Below are 12,759 nucleotides of genomic sequence, written 5' to 3' on the forward strand. Positions count from 1 at the left end.
GGCTTCAATGCCGGAACTCTCTTCTCCGCCTTACTCTACTTTCTTACCTCTTTGAGAGTTAAAAGCCATAGAGTCGCAACATAAGGCCTCTATGGTTAAGGACTCCGTTTACGACGATCGTAAAGCGGAATCGCGGGACTGCGTGTTTCACGGCACGGTCGGGATTGGTCGGCCGGCAGGCCGGCAGGGGCCGTTTGCTGAGATCATCAGAAGAGGCCGGCGCGCGACTCCGTTGAGAAAGCGGGGCGGCCACGTGGGGAGTGAGAGGCGAGCGTCCTCAGCTAGGTGGGAGAGCGAATGCCGGGGCTGCTGCGTGGGGGGTGGGGGGCTGCTGTTGGGGTCGCGTCCTCTCTAATTCTTCTCCTCCGCGGCCATTCGCTGAACCTTCTAGCGGCAAGGTGTGGACGACTTGTAGCCCTCAGGATGTTGTGGGGCTGCAACTCCCATCTTCCCTCACCATTGGCCGTGATGGCTAGGGTTGATGGGAGTTGCAGTTCAGCTGCATCTGGAGGGCCACCAAGTTTTCCACCCGTGAAGTCGTTCGTGGATCAGGACGGCGTGTGTGTGTGGGCGAGCTTACTTTATTTGCAAATATATAACTGTTTTGTTTTTTTTTTGTTCTTGTGCCGCAATCCTAAGCACGCTTAACGTGGGTGTAATTCCCACTGAACGCAGTGGGGCTGACTTCTGAGGAGATACACGTCTGATCCGTGCTCTTACAAATCCTTTTCCTGGTGGTGGCCTTTGGCGTGGTAATCTCATCACCATTTATGAGTGGCTGGGAGAGTTTCTGCCTGGTGTAGCTTTCTCCTACTCCTGCAGTACTGTGATTAAAAAGAGTTCATTTTTCTTAAATGCTGGGAGCACAGGGTCTGGATCATTTGCTGTGACTAGATGCTGCAGTTGTGCATTTTGAGAAATGGAACAGGGGAAGGAAAGCAAGTCTAGAGGAATTGCTGTAGGTAAGGCAGTAACATCAAAGACTGGGGAAGTAGACGCTTGATAAAAGTCTTCTCCAGCTTGGTGCCCTTTAGATATTTTGGGCTACAGCTCCTATCAGCTCCAGTCAGCATGGCCTATGGTCAGATTATGGGTTGTTGTTGTTGTTGTTGTTGTTGAGTCGTTCAGTCGTGTCCGACTCTTCGTGACCCCATGGACCACAGCACGCCAGGCCTCCCTGTCCTGCGCTCTCTCCCGGAGTGTGCTCAAGTCCATATTCATTGCATCGGTGATGCTATCTAGCCATCTCATCCTCTGCCGTCCCCTTCTCCTTTTGCCTTCAGTCTTTCCCAGCATCAGGGTCTTTTCCAGAGAGTTTTCTCTTCACATTAGGTGGCCAAAATATTTCAGCTTCAGCTTCAGTATCTGTCCTTCCAATGAGCACTCAGGGTTGATTTCCTTTAGGATGGACTGATTTGACCTCCTTGCAGTCCAGGGGACTCGTAAGAGTCTTCTCCAGCACCACAGATTATGGGTACTGTAGTCCAAAACATCTTGAGGAGACCAGGTTGGGGAAGGCTGTTTTACATCATCTCCCTGCTCCTTTCAGTTATCATTGACAGTCATTCTTGCCACTGGGAAGAGCCAGCAGCGTGGGTGGGTTTCATTCTCTATGGAATCTTTGAACAGTAGTTGGAGCAGCAGGAGATCTATAGTGTGGGGAGGAGATATTTCAAATCATTCTCTCCCCCCCGCTCCATTAAGTCTTCATCAATCTTTGCTTATTGTCAATATTGTCAAAGGGTAGGATAAAATATTCTAAACTTTAGAATATTTAATCCTACCCCTTTGACAAGAATCTGAATGAAGTGCTAATACCACTGTGTCCAGACGCTGAGGACTTCTATGCTGACAATATACTTACAAGCCCAGTTTAAGGCATTGGGTTATAACTTCACCACTGAGTTATGACTTACTCAATATCTGCAGTATAATATTTAAGGGGTAGGAAATAGTGTGAGGGAGATAATGTGGAAGGAGCAATAGTTGTTCCCCCTCCATTTTTAAAAACGGCCCTTGCTATATGTATGTGTTTATTCAAGCCTTTCATAACATTGATATAATGCATAATTCTTCAAGTGTTAAAATGTCTCACTGTCACATGCCAAGTAATAAAGTTACAGTATTTTAAAGAATTATGACAAGAGTAAGGTTTTGCTTCACTGCTGTATTGAATAACACCCTATTTCTTCTCAATCTCACCTTTTGTTATTGGAGTATGCTAGATTTGCTGTATAACTGAAGTGGGGTATAGGGAGAAATTATTTCTTTACCAGTTTTCTTAAGAGTCTTGGTGTGGACAGTAAGTAAACTAGAACCCTTCTGCACTCCCTCCTTCAGCTCCTGAATAGTGTAGGGCTTATTGCCTCAGACTTAGGGGTGGACGAAAGTCCCTTACCTGTCCTCGAAGGACGTTCGCGGTGGGGGGGAGGCGCTTCGCTGCTCCCCCCGTGAAGTTCAGGCCGGGGGGGGGGAGGCTTCCCGCCTCGCCCGGCCGCGAACGCGAAAGTTAAAAAAAACAAAAAAAACACGCCCCCTGATAGGCTACGTGACGATTCATGTAGCCTATCACGGCTAGATCTGCAAAGTCAGCCGTGATAGGCTACGTCAATTGTCACGTAGCCTATCACGGGTGACTTTAAAAAAAAAACGCGTACACTAATGGCGGCCCCCATAGGGAGCCGCCATTCGCATTCCTTATTTAGTCGCTGTAGTCTACGTAAATGTTTACGTAGACTACGGCGAAAATAAGGGCAACGCAAATAGCGTTGCCCTTATTTTCTCCGTAGTCTACGTAAATCTTTACGTAGACTACAGCGACCAAATAAGGAATGGGAATGGAGGCTCCCTATGGGGGCCGCCATTATCCGTACACACTTTTTTTTTTTTTTTAAAGTCACCCGTGATAGGCTACGTGACGACTGACGTAGCCTATCATGGCTGACTTTGCAAATCTAGCCGTGATAGGCTACGTGAATCGTCATGTAGCCTATCAGGGGGCGGGTTTTTTTTTCTTTCATTGCAGCGGCGGCGGCGGCAGCCGGTCGAAAGACCGGCTGCCGCTCCCGCCCCGCTCGAACACCCGCTGAACCGCCGGCCGGACCCGCCGCCGGGAGGGACATTCGGCGAAGGTAAGTCCTGTCCCGGGGGGCGGGGGTGCGGGGGGCGGGGGGGGTTCGGAGGATTTCTCCCCGAAACTTGTTCGGGGGGCCGAACACGTTGGCGCTCGGCCCCCCGAAGTTTCGGGGAGAAATTCTCCGCCATCCCTACTCAGACTACAAGGAACTGGTTGATTTTATATTATAGCTGCCACATAATATAGTTAATTAACTCCAAGATGCTGGAAAAGCTAATTAATCCCAAATTCAAGATCAGTGTGTCATCTTCTTGGATAGTCAGTGCAAGATGATGAGGTTTGAAATAGTGGATTTTATGAGAGCAAAGGATTACCTTGCTGCAAGAATTTGATAGGGATGCAGTAAATATGATTTCTAAAACCGCAATAACCCCCTAAAATATTACTTCAAGGTGATCAAATATTTTGAAAAGGCTTAAAAGTAGCTATCTGCTGGTCACTTCATAGAGTACTATGTGTTCGTTATAGCACTAGTTAATGTATCCGGCAGTATGAATAACACAATACTGTGTGGTGTGACCCAAGTTCCACAGAGTTTGCTGGAATGGCTATTGATTTTTTGTGGATGCTCTGTTGAACAGAAAGGAGGCATGTCATTTCGAGGAAGAGGAGGCGGTAATCGTGGAGGTGGATTCAATCGGGGCGGAGGCGGATTTAACCGGGGTGGCAGTGGATTCAATAGAGGAGGACGTGGTGGTGGAAGAGGTGGATTTGGCCGTGGAGGAGGACGAGGAGGCTTCAGTAGAGGAGGATATGACCAAGGACCCCCCGAAAGTGTAGTCAGTAAGTTAAATTCATTCCTAATGGTTTTTTTTTTTTTAAATGCTTAGATACTGACTTCCTGATTTCAATATATTTCTCTTCTTTTTGTAGTCCTTGGAGAGTTCATGCACCCTTGTGAAGATGACATTGTTTGCAAATGTGTCACTCAGGAAAACAAAGTACCTTATTTCAATGCACCAGTCTATTTGGAAAATAAAGAGCAGATTGGGAAAGTGGATGAAATATTTGGGCAGCTGAGAGACTTTGTATCCTTTGGCTATGTACTTTTAAATGTTTCCTGAAGATAAAATGACCAACAATTTCTTTTTATTTTCTTATTTATAAGAAAACACATATTTGTGTATGTTTGTGTGTTGGAATAGGCCAAAGACAGGTGAAAGAGCAGATTTTAAAAGGTACAGGTGGTTTTAGCTGGTTTTGCTATTCCTTCCATTTACCAGCTAGAACAGGAGTGGGCAGCTTGTGACCCTCTGTATTTTTTTGGCCTACAACTCCTATGATCCCTCACCATTGGCAGTGCTGGGTAGGGCTGATGGGAGTTGTAGGACAAAACATCGGGAGGGCCACAAGTTGCCCACCCCTGAGCTTAAGGATGCTCAGGCTGTTGTTTGGCATTTGGCCTGAGCAAGCTGATGGATTGGACATTTATATTAAAACTGGAAAACATATAGTTGTATCTGTTGCTCTCCGCGTGATATAGGCACGGTTAGTCATAGTTTTTCATTTGGCATGAAAAAGCTACAGTGCTTCCTTTCCATGAACTTAGTTGTAGTGATTCAAATTCAGCCAATTGGGTTCTAATCCTACCTGGGAGTAAGACTCACTGAACTCAGTGAGACTTACTTCTGAGTAGACATTCATAGGATTATGCTATTTTGCTGGCTATTTCGTTTTACAAGTTTTAGGGTTTATTTCTCCTGACTTTATTCCACATGACACAGCTTTGGTGTGGAAAGGATTGGATTGGCCTGTATTCTTGGGAAGCAGGTGTTTTTTTTTGGCATATCTTCAGTGTTAGTCACGAGATCTTTTGATTTGGGTTGGTAAATAGAGTTTTTACACCTGGCCCTAATGATCCATTTTCTGGCACCTAATTCCTGTAGATCTGTCCTGCTGATGGCAACTGCCAGATGGCTGACTGTGTGAGCTTTTACTTCCTCCTCAGTTTTAATTTGGCACCCAAAAATAAAAAATCGGCACTAACCGTATCTTTTTCAGCAGGGCATTCCAAAAGCAAGTAACCACCATAGAGAACATGGCAGTTCATTCTGCCTTGTGCTCGGTGCATCAAGAGCCAAGGCTGAGTAGGTGGAAGAAACATCAGCAAACTTAGAAATTGAACTACGGAACCCGAAGGGCATAATCCTATTGGTGTTTAGACAGGAAAACGTCCTGTTGACTTCTTTTTAACATGATTTTGTTTAGATAGTGTTTGATAAGTTATTTTGGAAACTGGTAGCGATGTCCTGATTGCTCAATTACATCTTAGTTTTCCAATTCAGTTTCCAGGCTTTTCGTTGTGCTTGATGCAGGAGTTTCTTACGCTTATTTGGCATTGGCCATTTTGATGAACAACATCGCATCTTTTCTAGACTTTCTGGGGAGCTTCATGATGGGGACAGAAAAGAGAGCTCTTGGTCACCATATTGACTGAGGTCTCGCTGCTTTCCTGTTAGAGCTGATCTGTTTTGATGGTCTAGCCAAGGCCATTGAGTAGCTCCAGTTGGCTTTTAAAAGCCTCTAGCGATTAGGTAAGAAATTGTCTACCAGTTGGAATGTAATTACCAAATTAAAAAGCTGAGTCAAGTGGGCTGGAAAGCTTACTCCTGTCTCAAAGTCAGGATTTCTCAGTTGGGACTCCATCATGTGGCACTTGTGTTTCTAAAAGGGAAATATTCTCATGGTGGTTATTTTGTCTCTGCTGCATTTCAGGCTTCAGTAGCTACATCTTTTCTGTGTTAAATTTTAAGAAATGGGACCAGTGCTGAAGATGCCTGAAATACATATAGAAAAAGAGGTTGGTGCATTCCTCAGAAATTGTAGGGATTATTTTCTAAGATAAATACTAAAAAGGTAGTCATGTGACTTGAGCATTGCGTAAGGGGCACGATTAGTATGTTTGCTGAGAAGAATTAGAATGCTGTCGGTGTAATCTTCCTCAAACAACTCTAACAGTATTTTTCAGTTAAACTGTCAGAAAACATGAAAGCTTCTTCCTTCAAAAAACTACAAAAGGTAAGGTTCTGATAATGTTCAATGAATGTAACATGTAGCTCTACCTGCGAAGCATTCACCAACAAGCTTTTCATAATTCTGAACTTGAACGAGGTGCATGAAATTCTTATACCGTTGGCTGTAATTTAAGCATAACCGCTAATGGCTTCTTACATGCACAGGCAGTAAAATATTTATGGTATTTAAATATTGCTCATTTAAAAAAATATGCTAGTTGCAAAAACTATAGCATAACCCCAATGTTGGGGTTGTTAACTTAATAGAGTGTGAAGCAACAGGGTTTGTGGCTATTATGTTCATTGGTATATCTTGTTTACTTGCTCTCGCTGACTGAACGATACTCATGACTAGGGCAGCAATCCTGTTGAGTTCGTTGGGACTAACTTCTGAGTAAACATGCTTAAGATGTCCTATTGAAAGCAGTGGAGTTGAGTTAGGTATGGCTAGGTATGTTGCATTTGTTTCATGTGACTTAGTCATGACTGATTTTAACTGAATCAAGAAAACTGTTAACAGTTAGGGAAGCGTTGCATTGTCAAATTATGAGCTGTTAAATGTAAAGTCTGTTTATCTCCAATGTAAGATACATTCTCTGTGCAAACAGAAAAAGGTTTGACAAAGCCTAATACCAGCATTCTTCTACAGTTTTACATTGATCCAGCAAAACTGCTTCCTCTGCAAAGGTTTTTGCCAAGGCCTCCAGGTGAGAAAGGACCTCCAAGAGGCGGTAGAGGAGGGCGTGGAGGAAGAGGAGGTGGCCGAGGTGGCCGAGGTGGAGGTAGGTAGTTTTCTTCCTGGTAATGCATCTAAGTGCATGTAAGAAGGCAGTTGGGATTTCAGCTATGAGGAGCTTTCACAAATTCTGGGAAGTAGCAGAAAGCCAGTTCTGCGAGCAGGACGTTCCTGAGAACTTAATGCATATATTTTGTATAGGTTTGTAAGATCATATTTTATACCCATTATTCTTACCTATTCGCTGCCATAAAAACCTAATCTACCTCCCTATTTGTAGGTGGTTTCAGGGGTGGCAGAGGTGGTGGAGGGTTCAGAGGAGGACGTGGTGGAGGTGGTGGTCGAGGATTTAGAGGTAAGTATATTCATTTATCTCTAAGTTAACAACATCGATTTTTTAGAATGAATTGCCTATGATGCATATATAGTAATATATCTGAAATATTTCGTTCTTTGCTTCTTTGATGTGGCTGAGTAATAGTTTTCAAAATGTTTCGAGAAAGTGTAGGTTTCCTTGGAAACCTGTCAGGTGTTCCTCATCAGTTCTGGAAGATAACCTCCTCAATAGACAGGCTGTCCAGCAGTACCCGTTTCCCCCCCCACATATTGTGCAACCACAGGAGAATATTGGGTGCGTTCTGTAAATGCACACTCAATTGATGCAGAGCAATAGTAATGCTCAGTGGGCCTGGCTAGCGTGCTGGGGATGAATGTGAAACACTGAAAAACCCTGTACCATGATTCTGTGGTAAAAACAGAATCCTCTGCAGAGTCCTCTGCGGACGAGTCACTGTGGAAAGGGTTTCTTGATAGTGAGGCCTTGAAAACGACAGTTGGGGATGGCCATAGCATCCTTGAGCAGCTGCTGGGGGACCCCTGCCCCAGGAGGGCCTAGTGGTGCTTGGGCTGGGCTCTCCAGTCTGCCTCTATTATCTCCCTTAGTTTATTGGGCAGTAGTGGTGGGCTTTTAGGAAGCAACCCATTTTGACATTCTCACAGTGTCCTGGAGAGACCCTACATTGGGGCGTTGTAATGTCAACATGGTGAGAGGCTCACTGGTGCTGCTGCAGATCATAGCAGTGCTATGTAAGCATGAACCACCAGTAATCTTGCCCAGATGTTTGGGGGCATTCATTGAAGTCAAGGCTGGCTTCACACCTGGAGCCAGCCTTGAGTAGAGGACGCAGCCCAGTTTTAACAATTTTTTGTATGGTGTTTTGAAGGAATGTTAAAATCACAAATGCAGACTGCTGTGAGTCTGCAGGCACTGCTAAAAGCAGCTGTTGATTATAACACTTTTTCCATACTAGGGGCAGAATGCAACTGTGCCATTCCCTTAGTGCAAATGATGTTGTACTAGTGGAAACTAGGTTCCGAATTATGTGCAAGAGGAGGATCCAACTAAAGTTACATCTGTGCAAGCGGTTGTGCAATGTAATATGCAAACGCTTGCGCAACGGAAAGATTCGATGGAGGTCCAGTAGCGCTATTTGAGTTTGTGGAATGATACCATTGGATCCTGCCCTACATGTAAATCCTCTAATCTGTGGTTTTCTTTCAAATTAGGCAGAGGACGTTAAGTGAAACTTTGGGAAGTGCCAAGTTTATGGTTTCGTTACGAAATACAATGAAAGGATTTGTTACGAACTTGAATTCTACAAAATGGACTATTTTAATCATACAGTTGTCTAAAGGATTGATGTACTATTACCTCTGTAGTTCATGGATTTCTGCTAAGATGGGACAATTTAAGAAGAGCTACAGATATTTGGATCTCTCTTGGTCTTTAGTAGACATTAAAAAAGTTTTTAACGTTTCATTGAATGAGCTACTTTTAAAAATCAAAACCTCATCTTGAAGTTTGGAAACCAGTGAACCTCTAAATAACAACTTAAGCTTTCTGGCTTAACATACCTTGCACAAATCTTTGGGACTTTTTTAAAGACTTTGCATTTTGGTTTTTGTCAGTCTCAAAATAGTGTTTTGTGGATCCATGAAAAAGTGTATCAAAGTAACTTGAATATGATTTCAAAATTACATTTAATTTACTCAGTGAATACTATAACCAAATGACAAGTATCTTTTTATAGCAATAGCACAGAATTTATCTAAAACTACACTTGCAGTGCCTTAGTGCTAAGATACTTTCAGTCCTGGTTGGCGAGCTGTATGTGTGTTTGTCTCCCGTCAAGGGCTCTCACCTGTATGGTGGGGGATAAACGTAGAAATGCTGTGCTGTCAGTACATGGTGGGCCTGTTCAGATGCTCAGGGGAAGAGGGTGGTCAGGGTAACTATGGAAGGGTGGGGGTAGTGAAACCATGACACGGAGACCTGACAGACGATTGTGGAACCATGTGACACTGCGTGGTTCTGCTAACCACCCTACTCCGTACTTACTTGGCGATCGTCCTGGTGTGGTTACTGTGCATCCCACTGTCCTTTGCAGCGTGAATGGGCTCCTGGCGGCCACTCCAGCATCCAAAATGGCTGCATGACCATAGCGAAAGTCCGTGGTGGCTAGAGTGTCACTGGCAGTGGAAGTCCTCTGGAGCCCGTTTTAACCACTGGGGAGCCCACCAGTCGACATGGTAAGCCACCCATTGCAGGGAGGTGCTTAGCTGGGGGGCTTACTAACCACGAGGAACGTGGTTTTCTCCCCCGCCCCCGACATGGCTTCCACTAAGCCACTGTGGTTACTGGAAATTCCCTAACCATGATGGCTTAGTGTGATGTGTTAACAGGCCTGGTGTCTAGAAATCTTGGAAAATTTATTTAGCAGCCTTTATTAAGAAAATGAAAAACAACAGTGAACTCTCAGATTGATTGCCTCTAACTTGTGAGGTGATCCATTTAGGAAGATTGTTGTAGAGGGCAGCTAGTAAAATTTGTTCCTCTGTTTGTTGAGGGAGGGGACACTTAGTAAAAGGCACCTGACGTTTGAATTTTTGTTATACATGGCACAGTTTATAGGTGTTACCTGTAGCATCCTGGTGTCTATGTAACAGCAAGCAAAATATTAAACATTCATATGTGGGGGTCCAGGCTCTGCAAAGAGTTCTACATGAAAGCTAAATCTTCCCTTTCTCTATAACATTAGGGTATTCTCTGCATGTGCAATATGTTGACTGTATATGAGAATGGAGTGGATCTCCATGTGCATACAAGGAATCCCATATGCATGCTGTACCTGCTGAATTCCCATTTTTATGACATTTTTTTAAAATAAAAGTCTTTGAATAAGTCTTCTATACCATTTGCTATATGAATTAAGCAAATCTGTACGATGGAAGCTCTGCCTTATAAATAAAAGATCATTTGCAGTACTATCCAATATATGTTTACTCAGAAGTAAGTCCCACTATGTTCAGTGGGGCTTACTCCCTAGTAAGTGTGTAGCCTTTTTTTTCCAAGTAAAAAAAAAGCCTTTTTTTTTTCCTTCAAGCCTTTTTTTTCAAGTAAGCTTCAGCAATTAATCTGTGATACAGATTAATTTAGTCATGCTTAGGTCCTGTGTAAATCAGTATGAAAAGCTAGGCATGGCTAACTTCTCATATTGATTTAAATGGGACCCAAGTGCAACGAATTTAGTCTGGATCTGGTCTGTTAGTCTACAAAGGGGAGGAAGATTTTGAAGGAGGTATTAGTTGTGCTCAGGCTGGTAGCTTTGCATTTCAATTGAGGATCGAGAAGAACTTTGGTAGCTTTGCAGCTACGTTATACCTGAAACTAGGATTACAGGATTTGTAATTTGTGACATACAATAGGAGCATAGGAAGCTGCCTTATACTGCGTCAGACCATTGGTCCATCTAGCCCAGTATTGTCAGCACTGACTGGCAGCAGATCTCCAGGATTTCAGGCAGGGGCCTTTCCACAGCCTGAACCTGCGAACTTCTGCATGTAAAATGTGCTCTACTGCTGAGCTACAGCCCTTCCCAAATTGCCATTCCTAATATAGGTAGTGTAATCTTTCTTCAATCGCTAATTGATATTTGGTGTTTCATACTGCTGTTCAGTTGTCCCACTACATTTTGCTTTGTAATACCAGAATACCAGAAATGTTTTTGGAGTAGGCAGATGTCGTAGCATACACTTGTTTGAATGGGTTGCATACAAGGAATGTATAATGAAACCCTCGCCCTAACAAAGCTTACAAGTCCTAGTACACTGGTTCACATCTATATTCTGTTCTTATCCCTGGATAGGTAAACTGTATGAGCAGAGTTGATGTGTCAACCAGAGATACCTTGGGGACTTCCAAGAGCATGGGAGCTCCAGAAATTACTTAATGTGTTCTTGTACTGCTCGTTTCCAGTTCAAGCTTCTCCATATCATTGCATGAAGACACCTTTTATCATTCCCTCTCATGGTAATGTTGGGCTTGGCTTGCCCATGTGATTGGAAACCAAACAGAACCACCCACACACAAAATGGATGTGCCAGGATGCCTTCAAGGAACTCTTGAGATGTGCAGAGGTTCAAAAAAACAATCTCAGAAGGAGGCAAGTCTCTCTTCTTCCCTTCACTCCTAAAAAGTCTACTGCACATGAACAGTATGTGATACTCATGTTGTGTAACTATATTCTCTCATCCTGATCTGAGACTGCAAAACAGGCTTTTAAGAACTGTTTCGCTGCCATACAGCTCTGATTGTATGGAGGAGGAGGTAGGGAGGATGGAAAAACCTAGGAGAACAAGAAATTGCTGGGGGGGGGGATAAGGGGTAAATAGCAAGGCAAGTGACAGGAGCAAAAGGGGAAGAACACTAGAAATGAAGACGCTGTCAGAAATGGAACAACAGGTGAGGGAGCAGATGTGGCAGACAAAAATAATGGGTTATTTTGGCACACAATATTTTCATAGATTCCATTTATTTATGAAGGGCAAGAGGACAGGGTTACACTAAAATTCAACAAAGGAGAGATGATGGAGGATGGGAAGGGAATTTGAGGCAGTGGCAAGCAGGAAAAATATGCTGTATATAAACAAGTCTATAACACTACATGCATCTGATGAAGCGGGCGAAAACTTTATTCTGGTAGCTGCCAGAATAAATTTGTTCGCCTTTAAGGTGTCACAAGATTCTCTTTTTTGCATTTATTTTAGTTACACATACTTAAGCTTAGTCACTATTTTTCAAGCAGTGGCCACTTTGGCTCCGGGCACTGCCGCTGAGCCCATTTCAGGGCCTCTGCAGTGCACTGCTACAGCTGGCCAATCATGCTGCGGTTTGCCCTTGAGTTCTTCCCCCACCATAGTCAATTGGCTGATTGCTCCTTGTTCTCTTATCTGGCGCCACCGTACAGCTGATGAGTGGCAGCTCTCCCAACCTCCCCCCCCCCAAGCTTGCTCTGGTAGCCCAGATTGCAGCAGCTGGTCCACCAGTAAAGCATAACAAGCCAAAGCTAGAGAGCCCCTCCTGAGAGTAAGCAGCTACTGCAAAGAGGGGAGGGTGGAGAGCTACACTTGAGATGATAGGGAGCTGCCAGTGGCCCTCAGGCCTTGCAGTGAAGAATGCTGCACCAGTGAATGGGAGCTCAAACTTGTGGGATCTTTGTGTTTTACTAGAGTCCTGAGGTCCACCAACTGGAGCCAGGTGCAAAAGATGGACACATAGAATGAAAGAACATGGTGCCTTGGAGAAGCTGCTTAGGAAGTTGTTTCTGAGTACTAACACTGAGCTCACTTCTGGATAAATACCCATTCCTGGTTACTCCAACCATCATTTCAACAACCTGGTGTGCGTGTGTGTGCGTGTGTGTGTGTGCGTGTGTGTGTGTGTGTGAGAGAGAGAGAGAGAGAGATTTTGTTGCTGTCGCTAAACAGTTGGAATTTAGATATCCTTGCCAATCTACTGCAAATCATCCAGGGGT

At 44.1% G+C, this 12,759-nt stretch overlaps 1 protein-coding gene across 4 annotated transcripts; it reads left to right on the top strand.

The window, feature by feature from the left end:
• Positions 1–208: 208 nt before the first annotated feature.
• On the top strand, positions 209–10,129 carry GAR1 (GAR1 ribonucleoprotein). 4 transcript variants are annotated; one of them, XM_084855859.1, is made up of 7 exons: positions 209–285; positions 3,718–3,919; positions 4,010–4,164; positions 6,095–6,154; positions 6,800–6,932; positions 7,167–7,241; positions 8,453–10,129. In XM_084855859.1, exons 2-7 carry the CDS (start codon positions 3,727–3,729, stop codon positions 8,464–8,466), a joined length of 630 nt encoding a protein of 209 aa, XP_084711985.1. In that variant the 5' UTR covers positions 209–285; positions 3,718–3,726; the 3' UTR covers positions 8,467–10,129. The 4 variants fall into 4 exon arrangements, with proteins under 4 accessions (XP_084711985.1, XP_084711984.1, XP_084711983.1 ...); XM_084855858.1 differs by lacking the exon at positions 8,453–10,129 and having other exon boundaries at positions 7,167–7,355; XM_084855857.1 differs by lacking the exon at positions 209–285 and having other exon boundaries at positions 3,542–3,919.
• Positions 10,130–12,759: the final 2,630 nt, after the last annotated feature.

The sequence above is a fragment of the Heloderma suspectum genome, chromosome 5 (assembly GCF_057233095.1).
Source record: "Heloderma suspectum isolate Gila_16-S chromosome 5, 16-S_ref, whole genome shotgun sequence".
In the NCBI taxonomy this organism is placed as follows: Eukaryota; Metazoa; Chordata; class Lepidosauria; order Squamata; family Helodermatidae; genus Heloderma; species Heloderma suspectum.

Coding starts and splice junctions, on each gene's coding strand:
- GAR1 (XM_084855856.1), top strand. CDS start 3,628: ATGAATAACACAATACTGTGTGGTGTGACCCAAGTTCCACAGAGTTTG. Junction 4,165..6,094: donor TTGGGCAGCTGAGAGACTTT/GTATCCTTTGGC, acceptor CAACTCTAACAG/TATTTTTCAGTTAAACTGTC. Junction 6,155..6,799: donor CCTTCAAAAAACTACAAAAG/GTAAGGTTCTGA, acceptor ATTCTTCTACAG/TTTTACATTGATCCAGCAAA.